At 40.2% G+C, this 18,035-nt stretch overlaps 1 protein-coding gene across 8 annotated transcripts in view; it reads left to right on the plus strand.

Annotated features, from left to right (window-relative positions):
* ZNF827 (zinc finger protein 827) overlaps positions 1-18,035 on the plus strand; it is a 121,890-nt gene that overhangs the window by 36,791 nt on the left and 67,064 nt on the right. For 7 of the 8 annotated variants that reach the window (XR_015699583.1, XR_015699581.1, XR_015699582.1 and 4 more), the window contains 2 exons: positions 4,612-5,622; positions 10,431-10,603. Coding sequence is in view for 5 of the 8 variants with exons in the window: in XM_087735963.1 (XP_087592089.1) it covers positions 4,612-5,622; positions 10,431-10,603 (1,184 nt within the window). In the remaining 3 variants the exon portion in view is untranslated. The remainder of the gene's footprint in view (positions 1-4,611; positions 5,623-10,430; positions 10,604-18,035) is intronic. The other variant, XM_087735964.1, reaches the window with a different exon arrangement.

An 18,035-nucleotide genomic window follows, 5' to 3' on the forward strand; every position in this document is an offset into this window, starting at 1 on the left:
AAGTGAAATTTTGTCTCTCTTAGCATGAAAATTCAGTCTCTTTGGGGTGGGTTCCTTAGCTGTAGCTTCTTCTCAGATAATCTCTGGTGGTCCAAATGGTGTTCCTTCAAACATGTTTTCACTACCCATGTCTGTCGCTCAGTGTCACAACTTGGAGACTCCTTTTTTGTGTTCTGCACAGACTGTTTCTAGATCTAACCTGCTGCATTCATATTTCTCCGCTCCGAGTCCTACAAAGCGGAACTGTGGATCATCTCACACTTGCCACTGTTGGGTTCAGTTAAAGTTTTCAGCATTTGAATTGGGTGGCTCAGTATATAAATCAAAAACATGTTTGTCTTTTTCAGTTTTCAGATAGAAGTAGTTTGGGCAAATTAATATTTACATTTCTATTGATATCAGGGTCAATTTTTAATCCCCACTCTAAGAAAAAGGGAAGATGCTCACCAAGTGAAATAACATACTTTGGGATCAATAAGATTTGTCTGTCAAACTGATCTCTTGAAGAGGAAACAGAACTTCTCCGTATTTGAAAACAAGCAGATGAGTGGGTGAGCGAGGGAAACTGGCACTTCTTCAAACAGTGCTTCTGCACACATCTGTGGCTTTGCCAGAGACTGTTTGATATTGGGCTACATCAGTGGCAGCAGTTGCCCAACAGTACTTCGGTGCCTTTTGTCATCGCTGACAGGAATGGCAAGTACTTGTGTGAGGCTCCTGGGTGCTGCGTGATGGGGTAGTCCCAAAGCACGCAGGACACCTGTAACATCCACTAGCCTCTGCCAGTGGCAAATGGTTTGGGAAGCAGTTCTCCTTCCAGAACTGCCGTGGAAATCAGGAAAGAGAAGCGTCAACAGGTCTTGACTCTTGAATCATGTTGAGAAGAGGCAATCTGGTAATTGTAATCTCGGTAAAAGTTGGTGAGATTCCCAGCCAGGTCTCGTTCCAAATGTAGTCAGTGAGAATTTGCCTCTAACTCTGAAGTTACTTTTTTCTGCTTTGCAACTTTCATGTTGTTTCTTACCCATGTTTAGCATTTCAGGCTGCAGTAGAAATGAAATGCCACTAGCTTAACTTAATTAACTTAAGTAATTCTGTAATAACAAGCTATGGTATGTTTATGGTGGAGAAAGAAATTTAAATGTGGTATTACATTTCTACACCTAGCTTTCAAGGACTTCTCACTAGAGTTCCTTAGCTGTGTTGCGAGAGAAGGGAAAAACATGTCATGCAGATCTTCTGCCACAGCTGTGAAATACAGCTGAAGTTTCTTGACAGACACATGGACGTTGGCTCCTGTTTCAGACAAACCTGGTCTGGGTGTCCCATGAACCCTCTGAGTTCTGAGGGAAGGTTTTATTTAATCTGAAATCATAGGAGAGTTGGTGGATTGGGCTGATTTCTCCCGGTTCTCAAGCTTGTTCAAACTCACAGGCTCACAAGTCAACGTGAATTAAAATTCTGCCCTGAAGGCCTCAAATGGCAACTTTGCTTAGAAATGAAATTGCCAGGCTTCACCGTTATGCTTCTAAACCAATTCACTACTGTTTAAAAGAAGGCTTGACTGAGCTCATGATAAGACACTGATGCTGGCTCTTTGAGCATTAACCTTACAGCCTTAAAATACGGCGGACTTGATACTGCAGCAACTGAGGGAATTACTGAGAAGAGGAAAATTAGAACTGTGTCAGCAGTTAGAGGTCTGATTTCTGGGTACAGAAAGAAACTGCACTGGTGGAAAAAAAATCCAGCTGGCTTGGGATAGAGATGCTGCAAAGGAAATGTGCCCTTTGTTATGGAGACTGCTTGGAGATTTGAGTGCTTGAGTGGTTACAGGTAGATTAGCAACAGGAGGGGGAGCTCTCACCGCATTACCCAAAGAGGAGGGAAATTCTGGACTTGGTAGCAAGCCTTTAAGTGAAGAGTACTGCACTCCTGCTGCTCCCTGTCAATAAAATGTTGGTGGCTGCTCTTCATATAGGCAAGACCAATGGAGAATGTGCATGTCTGGAAAAAGCAAGGCAGTCCATGTCCTGTTCGTCTCTCTCCTGCTATTGCTACTTTATTTTTTTGGTTCCAGGCATAGTGTAGTTGTGTTACTATCAAAGAAAGCTGTACTGCAGCTATGCCATAGCAGATGTAGTTCCTTTCCCCCCATTCTTACCATTAACTTCAAATACCAGTGTCCTGTTCCTCAGCTACTGTGAGTGTTCCCTGAGATGACAGCTTTAGACAGGAGGGAGAGAGAGTGAAAATACATGCGGGATATTACTTTTATGGTTAGAGCAAAAACTGGTGCAGGTGAGAAGGAATAATTCATTTCCAGTGCAAGATTGAGAGATTTGTAAAACAGTGTTATTTAACTGGTATTTTAAAGGCTGGTTGCAACTAGGAAACATATCAACATAAAGAAACTGAGGTACATGACAAGGAACAGAGAAATTTGGGGGTTTAGTAAGCTGGAGATTTCTCTAAAACAGAAACCCACTTCCTCTTGTAACCATTTACAGTTAAATATTTTTGGGTGACTTTCTGAGTGAAGGGAAAATGCAATTTTCCCTTCTTATTTATGAATGGGGAGCAGAGACACAGAGAGAGTGGAGTTTGCAGGGGAGAGGAGGGGTTCTTTTAACACAGGCAGATGTAAGCAGACATATGGATGCAAGTGGTAGGACACAGGCTAGCTCTGGCTCAGAAGCTGTGTAGTGGTGTCAGCTCTAGGCTGTGTCCCAGGGGGGTGTGCCCTGCTCTTGGTGTATCGGTTCAGGCAAAGTGCCAGTAAAATGCTTTTTTGGCTTCCAATCCAGAACTTGCTTGCATCTGGGATGAGTGGACGGATCTCTCATCTGATGCACCCAACTGTACAGGCATGCCTCAAGTTACTTTTTAATGTTCGCAGGGTGAAAAGGGAATACATTCAGTTCTCCTTTAACCTGCATAAGTGCTGGCTCAACTGATTAGCATCTCTCTTCTTTAATTGAATGTGCATGGTATTGGCCTTTACGTGCATGTTATTGTTAATCTTGCTGTGTCTGTGATGTTAACTTGGATAATACCAAAATAATTTTAGGTAGGTGCTTTGGGTTTTGCTTGGCTTTTGTTTGTTTTGAATAGGAAAGATGCTAGCCCTCTTCTGCTTGAATTACTCATCTAAGGTAACTGAGTTGTTTTAATATGGGCTCTTAAAACATTGGTGAAGTTTTTTCTAAGGGGTTTTGAGTAAAAGGAACTTACTGTGAGAGACTATTCTTCATATTCTGTGTAAAATTAAAAAATACCTTTGCTTTCAGAGAGTGTATGTTGGTATCTCTACGCTTGTGACACATTTGGCTGGGTTTTTCCTCCTTAACTTCATTGGATCAAAGCAATAATATAAATCTAAGTTTTTGTTCATCAACTTCTCTCCAAGTTTTGTAATTTGCTGGAATTAAATAGGGAATCTGGGAATAATACGTGATCATAGATACAGTACATATCATGCAGGCTTATTTCCAGAATGTCAGTGGAGGGTTATATTAAATCCTTTTGTTTTGCTGTAGTATGATTACAAAGATTCTTTTGTAGCTTGGGACATTGAGACTAAAAGCAAGAAATGTGAGAGGTATCTGGCAAGAGAAGATAACATGAATTTAATTCTAGCATTGCTGCTGTTCTTAACTACGTTCTGATTGGGCAGCAAGATCTGCAAAAAAAGTCCTGGTCGTGTCTGTATGACTTTGAATACCTATCAGGAAGAAGAGCAATCCAGGGTCACAGTGTTTTAAACACTGTCAGTTAGGTCTCAGGAGAGACTAGATGTGTTGCAGTTACCAGAGAGGAGAAAATGTAACTAACTGATGAGACCAACACTTTTTTTTTTTTTTTTTCTTTTCAGCTAAAACTAAGTTCAGTTTAGGATGGTCTTTAAAACTTTAACATTAATGAAGAGTGACAAGCAAGTAGTGTCTATATAAGAAGAAAAACACCCGAAGATTAGTTTTGTGTGTATGATATTCCTTTCCCAAATAGTTGGAGAGATGAGAGCTTTAGCCTGCATTCCTGTGTTAGTCATTTCAGCTATTCAGGAATGAATTGTGTATTATCAGTACAAATTTTATTTTATTTTAGATAGGGGTCACTGCAGGATTGGGCTGAGATTTAAAATTACTGGAAGAAACTACTTTGAGTAGCTACACACCTGACCTGCTTTTGAAGGCGCGTCTGTGCTAGCTGTACAAGGACACAAGTATCCAGTAATTTCTGGGCCTGTTAAATCCATGCTTTATACCACAGAGTTCATAATAATTTGCAGGATGTACAGACGATACCAGTAATGAAACATTTGCAATATATGAATATGTATTATGTATATGTGTATTGTTGCAGTTTTAGCTGTTTTAGTTATGCCGACAGAAAGATGACAGGCCTGTCATGATTTTCTCTTCAAAGACTTACTCATTTTCAAAAAACTTTTTCCTGGTCACTCAGTCCAGGCTGATGCGAAGTCCATGTGCTTTAGGGGGACGTTAGGTGACTATTCAGGAGGGTCATGCAGAGGCCAGGCATACTTCATGCTAAGAAGTTATTTTATGCAGATTTGGGAATAATACTGTTGTTCTTGGTTCCACATAGACGGTACCAGACAGGAAGAAGTGGAAGGTGAACTCAGTGAAGAAGAACGCTGGTTTGGAAATTCTTCAGAAACTCCTTCAGAAGCGTCATATGGAGAAGTCCAGGAGAACTTTAAGTTGTCTCTTGAGGACAGAATTCAAGAGCAGTCCACTTCCCCAGATACTTCTTTGGGAAGTGCAACTCCTAGCAGCAACACAGCAGAGCTGGGATCCATTGAAAACGAGGCACTAAGAGACACATTACAGAGCAAAGAGCACCTTTCTCCTGATGTGTCATCTCTGTGTGAAGAAGAACCTCCTGGTCCAAATAAGCCACTGAGTAGTAACCTGAGGCGGCTACTGGAGGCTGGCTCCCTCAAGCTGGATGCTGCTGTTACAGTCAATGGCAGAGTTGAGTCCCCTGTAAATCTTGGCTCAAATCTCTCCTTCTCTCCACCTGCTCATCATGCCCAGCAGCTAAGTGTTCTTGCCAGAAAGCTTGCTGAGAAACAGGAACAAAGTGACCAGTACAATGCAGGTAGTCACTTTATATGGAATCAAGGTAAGTGGTTGCCAAACTCAACCACCACCTGTGGTTTGTCCCCTGATTCAGCTATCCTGAAACTGAAAGCCGCAGCCAATGCCGTTCTGCAGGACAAATCTCTTTCAAGGACTGAAGACACTATAAGATTCGAATCCTTTTCCTCACCTTTTAGTTCTCAGTCAGCCAGCTCCACATTAGCAGCTTTATCTAAGAAAGTGAGTGAAAGAAGCATGACTCCTGGGCAGGAGCACCCGCCTCCGGCTAGTTCTTTCCTTTCTCTCGCTTCCATGACCTCTTCAGCTGCCCTTCTCAAGGAGGTTGCTGCAAGGGCTGCAGGCACCCTGTTGGCTGAGAAGAAGAAATCACTGGTTGCTGAGGATCCCCTGCAGCTTTCAGAGATGAAGCAAGAGAAAGCAACTCCACCACAGTCTTTGGAATTATTGTTACTGCCAGTCCCTAAGGGAAGAGCATCCAAACCCACTAGTACAGGTATGGATACAGTTTGAACCACTAAGTAGAATGTATTTGTTTTTCTATAGGCTTATATATTCTGTCTTCAATGGGTCTGGATTTGGTTTGATTCCATGTATTATGAGAATAAGAAATAGGTACTTTAGGTAAACAATAGAAAAGCTTTTTAAAATACCACCTGAAGACCAAACTGTCTCAAATGTTTCCGTATTTGAAAGACATGAGTGTACAGTTCAGTACTTTTTTTTTTTAATTCCATACAATGGTATTTCCCCCTCTTACCAAGTTCAGAATAAGTCCACAAAAAATATTTAATGGAGAAGATCAAAGAATCCCTGTTAGGGAGCTCACGGTGTCAGTGAGCATGTACAAAACTAGTGCTTTTGAAATATTGGACAAGGGAGAATTCTCCCTCCTGCTGTCTCTGTCACAAATGGACTTTTGTATAATCGCTTACTACCCTGTCCTAATTTACCAGAGTATATTATTATGTTGCCACTTTTCATTAAAATTTTTTGCAGCAGTTCAGTATCTTACGATCCTTTGTCATTTTTTTAAAGAAAAAGCGAACTGCATTTCTCGAATTTGCTCAACAAGAACCATTTTACACTTCTGACTTCCCTCCACCAGTTCCAGCTGTCAGCAGTCAAGGAACCAGGCTTATTAGGGAGTAAGAAGAAACAGTCTTGGTAACAAAAGCTTTCAAGAACTGGCAAGCCAGGCAGGGAAATTTAAATGATCCATCTTCAAAATAAGGAAAAATAAGGTTTATTTCATTTCTTTCTGTAAAAAGTTCACATCATGGATTCATATTTCTGGTAGAACATACAGCTTCAGGTGTCGTCAGTGTTCTCCCTGGAGTGGCATTCTGCTGCAGAGGGGAAGGAAGCACGTCAGCTATCTTCACAAGATGCACAAAGTGGTTCAGTATATTAGAGCTTTATCAGGCTGAGTTTTATCAGGAATACTAGCCTGACTGTATAGGGGTAGCAAGCCAGCGTACAGGCACGAAGCCTGACATGGACGTTGTATAATTGCACTGCTGTCGTTCTGACGTAGCCTTTTTGTTTAGGGACATTATGAGGTCTGATCTGTTCCTGTGCAACTCTCTGGGTAAAAACTCATAGCATAGAAACTACTGGATGGACAGCAATGCTCATTCCTCCCTTGGAAGAGGAGTGGGAGGGATGCAATGAGGTGCAGCCAGTACCAGTTTGTTGCTCTGAGTTACATGTGTTCTCCAAATGCTTTGCTGGTGTGTTTTGCCAAGGCAATTAAAGTGGCAAACTATTTTTGGCATGGGTCTGGCCTAAGGTTTTCATTAGTTTAGATGAAGTCCTTTTTGGAGTAACATAAGCTAAACCAAGAAAAGATCCTTTCGTGTGGGAATAGGAGTACCCACACTGGCTACACCAGTGTGACTCTGGGCATGAATTTAATGTAACTTTCCCCATGAAGACTGGCCTTCATATAAGAAGGGCAGCAATGTATAGAAAAGGAGTAAGGTTAAAATTTATTTGAAGTTATTGGTTTATTTCCTGCTGGAGAAAAAGCTGTTCACATCAGAAGATTTACTGGGGAAAAGTAAATGGTTGTAGTAAAATCCAGGTTCTGTGTTTGACTAACAAACTGTGGGGTTTGTCTGTGCAGCTTATACTAGAGAAGTGCTCTGTACCAGCGTGCAAGTGTGCTGGTAGTACCGGCACTTTATAAACTAGCTCTGATGCAGCAAATTCCTAGCAACTATTCTCTTTGCTGAAGGCCCAACCGTACTGTGCTGCTAAAAGATAACAATGGGGGCTGGTTGCCTCAGGCCCTTGGTAACCAAGGAACAGCTATTCATTTTTTATAATATATGGGACTAGTATCCCAAGAGGAAGGGTGTTTCCTTTCAGTTCATACGCACTGGGCCAATGCCAGTTGGCATCCGAGCAAACTTTATAGTGCTATGTTCATAACAGAAGTTCTTTAAGTCCATTTTCTGATACGCTATTAAGTTTTTCCTTTCTAAATAATTAACTGACTGAAAATTAAAAAGCAAGCTGTTGGTTAGCATATCTAGATGTTGATTATGGTCAGCCAGACTCCTCGATTCCTTCAGCCACGAAGAAATGCAGCTTGCAAAAAGAGGTCACTGTTTAGTGACTGTTGATTGAAGACTTCACTTCCATAGAAGTTGAGTAGGGCAGCTGAGCCTGTATATTTGCCATGAAAATAAATGTCGCACGTTCCTGATTCCTTTTGCACCTACAACCTTATGGCACTAAAAGCAAAAAATAGTATTTAATTTTATAGTGTTTTATCTTTTTGTGTGGGTCTGATTGCTCCTTGAGACATGTTTGTTTTTTTTTTTGTCTTGTTCCCAGAGAAACATCTTTTCCCAGTAGGCATAGCTTGAGAGGTGGTTTTTTCCCCTCTCATAGTTTGAATGTTTAAGGCGCTGGTGAGTTTGCCTTGTTGTTACGAATCTGATTCACTTACCCACCAGCAACATCTAGCTTTGGTTATGAGATCAATACTCAGTGAGATTAATTAGATGTCGACAAGTAAGGAACAGCAAAGATGGAGGCTATTTAAAGAGGAATATGTTAATAACAAGAGTATGCCTGCTGCTCTTTTGTCCACTGTGTTGAGCTATTTGCTCAGAATTATTACAGGCAAGAAGCTGGAGCCGTGGCTTATCAGAGCGTAGTCATCTCTGAAACCCCATGTCAGGTTTGGTGGACCTAATCATTACTTGCATAGGTTATAGTAAAGTGGTATAAAGAAGACTGACTTTTCTATCAATCTGTTAATATTGCCAATTATATAAAACGCTCATGTGTTTGGGATGAAATTTAAAAGGAAGCCTGGCGTCTCTGTTAAAGTTCTGATGTCATTTTTGAAAGAGTATGGGTGGCAGACCCTTCTTTTACTGACTGAATGCTTGTTTGGTATAAGTTTTTGCCTGCAGTGCTTGCAATTTTGTTCCTGAAGCTTCTTTGGGAAGCACTGGCTGATTCTCTCCTCACTGGAGTCACTCTTTCCAACTAATTGTCACCGTGTGACATGAAATAGACATCAATATAAATGAAGGAAAGCTGAAGCCCATGATTTTTTTTTCTTATGCTGAGGTTTATGTAGTATAGTAAAGAGCTAACATGGTTCAGCTTTGGAGAGTATTGACATAATTCCTGTGTGCCATTAATTGTCATTGTTATTGGTGAAGTCATGTTCATTCAGTCCAGTTCTTTGCATATTTTGTAATGTGCTAAATTACTATTGATCCATCTTGTTTGCAGATTTGTTTTTAATGGGGCAGAAAACAGGTAATAGCTTGTTACACATTTCTCTTCTGGATCCTTTGTGATGATAACCAGAGGCTGGAGAAAAGATATGTTAGAAGGAAGAGAAATGATAGGTAAAAATGCCACCAATGTATTTTTTTCTGTGGTTTGTCTTTCTCCTGCCTTTTGTGAAGAAGTAAGTAAAGGCATTTAAAAACTGAAACACAAGCAATTATAGGATTGGCTTTGGGTTACTCTTTAGAGGTGCAGAGAGGAGAACAATTTTATAATATGTTGAGCTTGATAGAATATTTCACAAGGAGAATTTCTGAACTTGCAGAAGTGCATGCTTTGACAATGTGTCCTTTTTTGTACTTCTGTAATGACTACCTAATCAGTTGAATTACAGTGTTTTTATTTCCTACCTAATAGCAAGAATTATATTTTAGGATATGACAAATCTTTCTGGAGGTTTTTATCACTTAGTTCCTCATCAAGGGAATTTGATGTTTGCTATATCCTTATCAGTAGGAAATAACCGATAATAATGAGATCAAATATTCTGAGAGAAATTCCAAACAGCAGGATGCACATTGTTGAGCTCTGGATATTTGAAAATAGTCTTTCTTTTACAGTGAGGAAAAAGGCTTCCAATTCCACAGTAATACTAGGCCTTTCTTTATAATAAACAGAGGAAATTGTGGTGAGAGGATGAATGGATGGTTAGTTGTGTAAAGTCAGCAGCAGGAATTTCTCTTTCCATCAACCTTGAGACGGTTCCACACTCAGTAGACTAACCATATTTGCCTGATAAATGCCACCAAATCCTGTTCTTGTCTTAGGTGAATTGGGCAGTAAAGCAGAATGCAAACATTTAGGAAGGCGGTAGATTTAAAGACCAGGCAACTAGAGGAGCAGAAGGAAACCCATGACCTGAAGACCCCAATGGCTGAAGCTGCAGCAGCATCTGCTCGAGCCATAACTAAACAAGTTCATCAGCAGGGGTTCTGAAGTCGTTCACTTCCAGAGTTAAATATATCTAATATGAAATACCAGCATGCTTTTCAGTTAAGTTGTGGATTGTTCTATGCTTTATATCCCAATCCCCTGCTGGCTAACCATCAGATACGGAAATGGATCATTTTTTAACAGTAAAGCATATTTTCCATACCCTACTACAACCGGCCTTTGATAGGAAATGAAGCTGCAAAGTGATGATTATGAGAGACATCCATCTCAGTTCAGTTAAATTATAAGGAACATTAGGACCAGGTGAGATAGAGTAGCATCCCCTACTGATTAGCCAAAGGATGTTTGGGACATTAACCTTTATAAATTATGGTGACCTTTCTTAGAGGGAGAATAACTAGATTAAGGGGAAGAGGGATATGCAGGGGGGAGGAACTGAAATTTCTGGTACATGTTGTTGTTTAACTGATGTGTCTCTTTGCAGATGAAATTCTAGCATTGAAAAATGATATCTTGACTATGTTTACAAGGGGAAAGTATTCGACAAGTGGCTGTAAAGGATCCTCTCTTTTTCTTCCCCCTTCTGCTAAGCCTCAGAAGAAGAAGGAGGAAAACCTTTCCAGTGTCCGATCTGTGGTTTGGTTATCAAGAGGAAGAGTTACTGGAAACGGCACATGGTGATTCATACAGGTTTGAAAAGTCATCAGTGTCCACTCTGTCCATTTCGCTGTGCACGCAAGGACAATCTCAAATCACACATGAAGGTAAGGGAAGTGTTTACTGACAATCAAAACACTTGAATCATCAATCAAACCTATTTCATTTGCATTGGCAAGACCAAAATTTCCCTAGCTGTACTACTAATGATGCCTTTATTTAAATAAAGAGACCGTAAAAAGAGAAAGAAATAACTTTTTTCCCTTCGCATGCCTTTCTGTTTTATGCAATGTGGAAACTGCCTTGGGTTATGTCAGCTTGGTGCAGCACAAGCTGTCTGTGATGGATCTAGTTCTGGACCTGGAACCACCAGAAGCAGGGATGTTAGCTGAGATGTGACACCATGCAAACACAGCAGTGCTGCTTTTCAGGATGCCAGCTAGTATCTCTGTAAGCTATTGCATGACACTAAGTGGGCATACCAACTTGGCCAGCACTAGCAGGGGATCTCCCCATTATTTTCTATAGACAGGCTTGCAGTTCTAACTTTTTTCTTGCTGTAGTTTTTAACTGCAGGCATTTCAGGAGTAAAGGATCCAAACCAAAATGAATGACAGATTATACTGTAATGTTTTGTTTCCAAATGTTTCCATTAAGTTTAAAGTGTGCTTTTAACTCAGCCGAAGTTTTAGGCTCAAAGTGAAGATGACCTTTTGAAGGAAGCAGCATCTGTGTTGATATGGAAAAGTATAAAAATGTAAAGAAACTGTCTGTCTGCTTAGCTGAAGTACTACATGGTGGCAATGTACAAAGTGCCTGGTCTTGCAAGCTGTAGAACATGCTTGGTGAAGTAAAAATGGTACCTGTCCCATTAGCCCATGGATGAAGAAGCTGAAGTGCACAAGTTTCCTTTGTTAATGCAGCTGAGTTTTATAACAACAGTGAAATGTTTTATTATAGTTAGTATTTTGTCTGTTTTAGAGAAATGTGAGTAACAGAGTACCAGGCTGGTGTGGAGGGGGACAGAAACGCCTGTTCAGCTTTTATAGATGCTATTGCCGAATCTGAGATCATTAGATCTAACCTTGCTTACACCCAAGTAACTATTCATTTCAGTGTAAATGATTCAGATGATTCCACTGATCACAACAGCAGATCTTGCTGTATTTCAGGTCCTTGCTAGGTCTGAAATCATCCCCCTAAAGTCTGAAGGCTCATCCCTTAACTCTTCTACTGTGGATCAATGCACTGTTACCAGGCATCCTTGGTGTATCATGCTAATCCTTATCAGGTACAAGCAGGTTTGGTGTTTATGGCTCTTTCTTTTAGGACTTGGTGTTCCATGTTGACTAGAGGGCTCAGATGGCCATCTGGGGTAGAAGATGAGTAGAAAGAATGGCGACACAGCATGATAAGAAAGGTTTTTTGTTTTCAGTTGTTGACAGCCTGCACAGAAGCAGGCATCACCTAAAAGCTTGCTATTCCCTGGCAAAGACCTGTTGTTGTCCCATGTTTTGTAAAGAACATCCCTATTATTCCCTGCAGAAATTCTTGTTCTCTGCTTTTTTTTTCCTTTTTGGAATTATTATTTGTAGGTTGAGGGCCTATCCTTTCGTTTTTGGCATGGTGATTTCCATAGGTGGTCACAGGTAGTATGTTGGAGAAAATTAGGGACTTTTTCACTGCCTCTGTGTGCTATCAAATTGATGGCTATCTGAAGCCCTTGTGCTCTTTTCTGCTCCCCACCTAGCATAAACCCCTTCATTAGCTGAGTCCATGTCATCTTGAAACAGACCGCTTGTACAAACATGTAACACATAGTGTTAATTATTTGGTAATATAGTAATTACTACCAAGTAATGCTCAGTTAGACATCATTGAGGTCAGAGTCAGGCCCAGAGCTGCTTGACACAATGTAAGAGATTATAGCCTCCTTACTATGGAGTTAAGGTCTGAAGTCTCCTCAGTCAGTACAGTCCAGTCATGCAGGTCATGATGGACTCAGTGGTCTTTGCTGGTAAAACTGCTCCCTATTTAAGATGAAGGCAATTGTCTTACAAAACTAGATGGTCTGTATTTCCTCTTTTGTCCATCTATAGTCTTGTGGATAGATGTAAATAATCACAAGTACAAGAATCTGAAAGATAATGTTTTACCTTAATTTCAATGGGTTTCATACGCTTTTCTCAATTGAGTAGGCCATTTGTAAAAATATTTTCTATCACATCAAAATTGAGGCAGGTGAATGAGGTAGGGGCATGTTAGTCATGTGTCCAACAGTGTCAGACATAATTTCAATTCCCTGTGGTGAAAGTACAAATTGATAACAAGATTAAAAATAAAAAATATCAGATTTCTTTTCTCATTATAAAAAGTGCTGCTTTTAAATCTGTATGTAAATAAGTATGAGATTATAATAACTGATACATATATAAGCCAACAGTGTTCAAAATGGGATGAATACACATCAGAAATGGTACAGCACAGCTGGGAGCTACTTAGGATGTAGCATTCTGGTTATGCCAGTCAGATGTTTCAGTTCTCTTCGTTGTCCTACGATCCTTTGGGAGCTACCTAGCCTTATCTTTTTCCTGGCAGGCAACCCACAGAGGTAGGGCTGCCTCTACCTCTCCATCCCTCTCTCCTTCCCCATGAGTCAACTGTGGCTGCAGGTGAAGACATATTTTTCAAAACCAAAAAGGCTACTCAAAATTAGGGTACTAGGCTGGTGTTTGTCACTCATTATAAGCCAATTTTTATTCCAGGATGCTGTCACAAGCCAAGCTTTTATCCTTTATGCTGCTCTTCGGTTTTCAGGTTTTCTGTTCTATTGATAAGAATGACAGGCAAAACCTGTTGAGGTGTTTTGTCCAGCTGCAGTCCTCAAAATCTAATAGTGTTATCTTTGTTTCCTCCTAGGCAGCATAGCCCTGAGCTGAAGCACCTCCTCTTTTTTCTAGGTTCTTGTAGGCATTTTCCATTGAAACTGGTCATTTAGAGATTTAATTTCCATGAGTGGTTTGTGTGTGTCTCCATATGGGCCTTCCTTATTGTTTGTATCTTTAGGTTAACGAATAATAACTGTATAATATAAATACTGTGTAGTTTTATGGTAATTATAACATGTCAAGCTGATTGGCCCAGAATACAACATTGCCAGCATTTTTGATGTCATGTCCTCTGCTAGAGAAAATCTTCACAGAGAGCTGGATTGATTCCAGCCCTGACCATATTCAGATCTACATGTGCTACCCACCATGTTGATGAAGCGTTCTTCCAGTAAGGGCACCTTGCCAGGACCAACTCACAACTGGAGGCGAGCAAGTGAAAGGCAAGAAGGGAAGCAGAAAGAAAGTTTCCACACAGACACACAATGAACAAGGGAGGCTGAGCAGACTGCCTTTTAAGGCACGCAGTGTTATCTATAATTGTTATATGGCATTTAGATTCCACAGTGATAGGCACCTTAGAAAAATCCTAAAATAGACACAGTACAGAATTTTATTAGTCTGTTTTGGAGACAAATTATAGTACATGCATAACCACAAATTTTGGCCCTTATTCCCAGGAATCTGGGGGAAGCATCACAGGACTTGATTCTGGTATCACAGCGTGGTTTCCAGGGGTGCTGAGAATACTGAAAATGAAGCTGGACAAAAAGAATGGGTAACTGAGAGAGGTGTCTTGTCCAAGCAGGCAGCAAGGGTTATGCTTGAGTCCTTCTCTCTGTTTATCTAAACGTATATTCCGTTGGAATATGTTGTTTTCTTCTTGAGAGAGAGAGTATCTTATGTAGCACTTCTGCAGAAAGCAACGGAAAGGGGTAGTGTAATTCAGCAAGATGTATTCAGGCTTTTCTGTTTTTCCTGGTAGGGAAGTAGGGATTAAATTTACCTCAGAGCAATACCACAAGCATCAGTCAGACTTTGGCGAATTGGTGTCTTTGGATCATGCACATATCTTCCTCAGCAATTGGTGGACGGATAGGCTGTGAGATCATGCAGATATGTTCCAAGAAAGCAACAGGATATTAGCCTGAGCACTTGGAAGGGGGAAGGAGGAAGAGGAGCATATGGCCAAAAATAATATCTATAAATATTCCTTGTGCTGCTATATACACATAAGGCAGAAATGGGTGAGCCAGCTCTTCTAGCAGTGGAAAAGGTTGGCATTGTGAACACGTGCTGAAGCATGATGGTATGACAGAAAGTGAGGAAAGGGAAGATTAAGCTTAACAGCAAAGTTAGATGCAATGGCAGGCAGGTCATGTGATGCTCAACCACGGGATCTTCCCGCTTCAGTTGCTTATGAAGAGGGACCAAGTAGTGAGATCTCAGATTAATATTCCTGTGTAATATGAAGAGGGTTATAATCAGCCTCCTGATTAGGGAGAGGCTATTAATTACAGGATAGTGGGAATAAGGAAAGGCCCTGAAAAATGTAGCCAGATGCTCACTACCCCTTAGTGATTTGCTTTTCCCTCTTTCTTCCTCAGCTAAGGTCAGACAACTGAATAAGCATTCCTAATCCATTTTGGTGAAGTATAGGACAGGTTGTTTTAAAGCTTCTTCACCATATTGGAAGAAGGATGTTGACTGTGTTTTATGGGAGGTTTTTTTATTTAGTTTGGTTTAAGCTAAATTTAAACAGCCCTGGGAGGCGCCTGTGATTCCATTACCTCCCCTCAGCCAAGGGGAGGTAATGCAAACTTGCACAGCTTTTCAACAAGTAAAATCTGTGCCCTGAGTCTCAGACAGGTACCAGAAATGACTTCAAGTATCTGCGTTTTAATCTTGTAGTTTTTTGCATATGAGACAAGGGTAAGACAGGAAATGCATTGATACCTTAAATCTTAAAGAAAAAAAGAAAAAAATGTATTTTTTTTGGAACACCTAGTCCAGCCCAGCCCTGCAGAGAGGCTTTTTTTTTTGTTTGTTTGCTTTCAAGCAAAGCAAGGAAATAATTTCAAAAAGAAAATACTATATAAATAATGTATGTGTCCTGAGGGGAAGGATCATATCAAAACTAGCACCGTAGCACTAAACTTGTGAAAGTGCAATATTTTAAAAATGAGCGAACTTGTCAGAAAAGAGCATGAAATGAAAAAGCAAAGGGCACGTGATAGGTCCAAAATGGAGACCTCTCAAGTGTACTCAAGTGCAGCCACAGAAGAAGGCATTTTACTAAAAGAGATTAAAAAAAAAAGCAAACCCTGAACAGAAAAAAATCAGTGCGTGAGCAGGTATGGCTAAATGGCCAGGTTGTAGTAGTTGTTGATTGTAGTAGTTGTTTAAATAGATTCCCCTCATGGAAATGTTAATCCACCTGAAAGTTGGTGAGAAAAAGAAAACCTATAGTAGGCAAAGAAAAAAAGTGATAATTAGGTCACAGAAAGTAAGTATAGACTGAGTAGCCAGAAGCAAATATAGCAGTGAATGGATTCAGCACCCCAACCTTGTTATGTTCTGATTTTTCTTAGGGTTGAAGGTTCTCAGAAAAAACATTTCATCTTATTCTGAGTGTTTAAAAAATAATAAGCAAAAAAACCTGTTAAGTCCTACAAAAGAAAGGTGTATGCCAGTCCTTCCCTTCCTGTGCCTCATAACTAGAAGGGAGAGTCTGTGCAAAGCATTACCCCAACTTTAAGGAAGGGGAAAAGAAAAAATCTACCTCACCAGTACTACAAAATTGCAGGACATGCCTGTGTCACTGTTTCCCTCACCTCTGCTCCCCATTGTACCCTGTTAGATGGGATCACGTGTATTTGTAACTGTGGTACCTCTGTACAGGCCAGTGTGTACTTCCCGTGACTTAAATTGGCTGGTAAATCAGCAGGGATGTTGCTTTTAAGTATGAAAAGATGATTTAAGAAACTGCTTATGATACCAGAAATGTTAGTATGTCAACAAAAAATCTAACAGAAAGAAAATACAATGATACGAATTACGTGATGTGATAGGGACATGTGGTTTCTGTAAAAGAAAATCATGTGTTCTTCTACTAAGATGTTTTGAGCATGTCAGGAAATCATGGACTTAAGAATCAGTTGAAATTTATTTGGTCTTTAAAAAAGCCTTTGGCAAAGCTTCTCACTGAGAAGCTGCCAAATAAATTAAGCAATGTGATGTACTATGGCAAATTAGAAATTCACCAAGAGACAGTAAAACAAAGGGTAGGAAGGAATTAGCAATTTTAAGCATGACAAAAGGCTAACACAGGGATGTTCCATTACTAAGAGTGGAATTGTGCATATTTTAGCAAATGTGATCTGCACAAAATGATGACTGTGGGTAAGAGAATTGTAGACGATACAACCTGATGTGCATGAATCAAGATTAGAAAAGGCAAAGCTTGAAAGGGAATAAAAAGAGGCTGGCTGACAGATAAACAAGGGGGCAAGTGAAGTTCTTGTTGACAAATACAAGGTACTACACCCTGGAAACATGAGTCTAATCATGCACCTGGCTGTCTGATATAATGAACTGTAACTGTGCAGGGAAAATATCTGAGTATCGTTGTAGACAGTTCAGTGAAAACCTTTTCTTGGCATGCACAGCAGTGGTTAAAAAGTACATTAGATATTTGAATGTCTGTAGAATAAAACAGAAATAACACTGAAAATATTACAGTGCTATTATTAACATATGGTATGCTGCCACTTACGATATTCACTTCTGGTCACTGCATCAAAAAGATGTACCAGAAGTAGAAGGGATTTTAAAAGCTGGCAATGAAAATGATTAGTGGGATGGCAAGAACTCCCTTTGAAGAAAGAAGCTGAAAAGAATGGGACTGCCAGGTATAGAAAGGAGGTGTGATCAAAATAATGCATGTGATAGAGAAGATAAATCGAATGTCGCCTTTTTTTCTTTCTTGTAATGTAAGAATGAAGAGGCAGCAAGAGGAACTCAAAGAAACAAATAAAAAAAAAAATTGACCAATAGATAATTTGTACCTAGGTCCTCAAACTAGGCCTAAAGTTTGTAAGGAGTGTATAGTTCTGTTGAAAATTATTGCGTACGTCATATCAGGCACACACTGAAAAAACTGTAGAACCATGAAATATTGTTTGAGACAGGGAAGACTGTAGGGTTAAAAAAAGATGATACAAGTACTTTGCACAGTCAGGGAGAATATCCATGGTTAAATGAAATAAACTCGGAAGGTAGATGTCCTTAAATGTTTCTGACATAAGTCACACAGTAGTTTTATGGGATTTTGAGAGAACCATTCTCTATGAGCAGGTTGTGCACTGTGGTTTGTTGCAGTGTAATTCAGAGGGATCCAAATCTGGCAGCGGCTGGGCTCAGCGTCTCCTCCTGCCTGTAGTTCTTCCAGCAACAGCCTACTTGAGTGTAAAGAGGACATCTGATAGTTTGGGTAGCATTAGCGCAGTGTAACAGCCGTTCCCTGTCTCATGGAGGGAGAAAGCAGCTTTTTGGACTGTAACACTGAGTGACCTGGGTCTCCCCTGTGGCTTTCTGTGTAGCTCTACAGGGTTTCTTTTTTCTTATTCTGCAGCAAGTAGTTGCTGCCTTG

The sequence above is a fragment of the Nipponia nippon genome, unplaced genomic scaffold (genome assembly GCF_047370975.1).
Source record: "Nipponia nippon isolate SJK-2023a ecotype South Korea unplaced genomic scaffold, ASM4737097v1 scaffold_6, whole genome shotgun sequence".
Taxonomy (NCBI): domain Eukaryota; kingdom Metazoa; phylum Chordata; class Aves; order Pelecaniformes; family Threskiornithidae; genus Nipponia; species Nipponia nippon.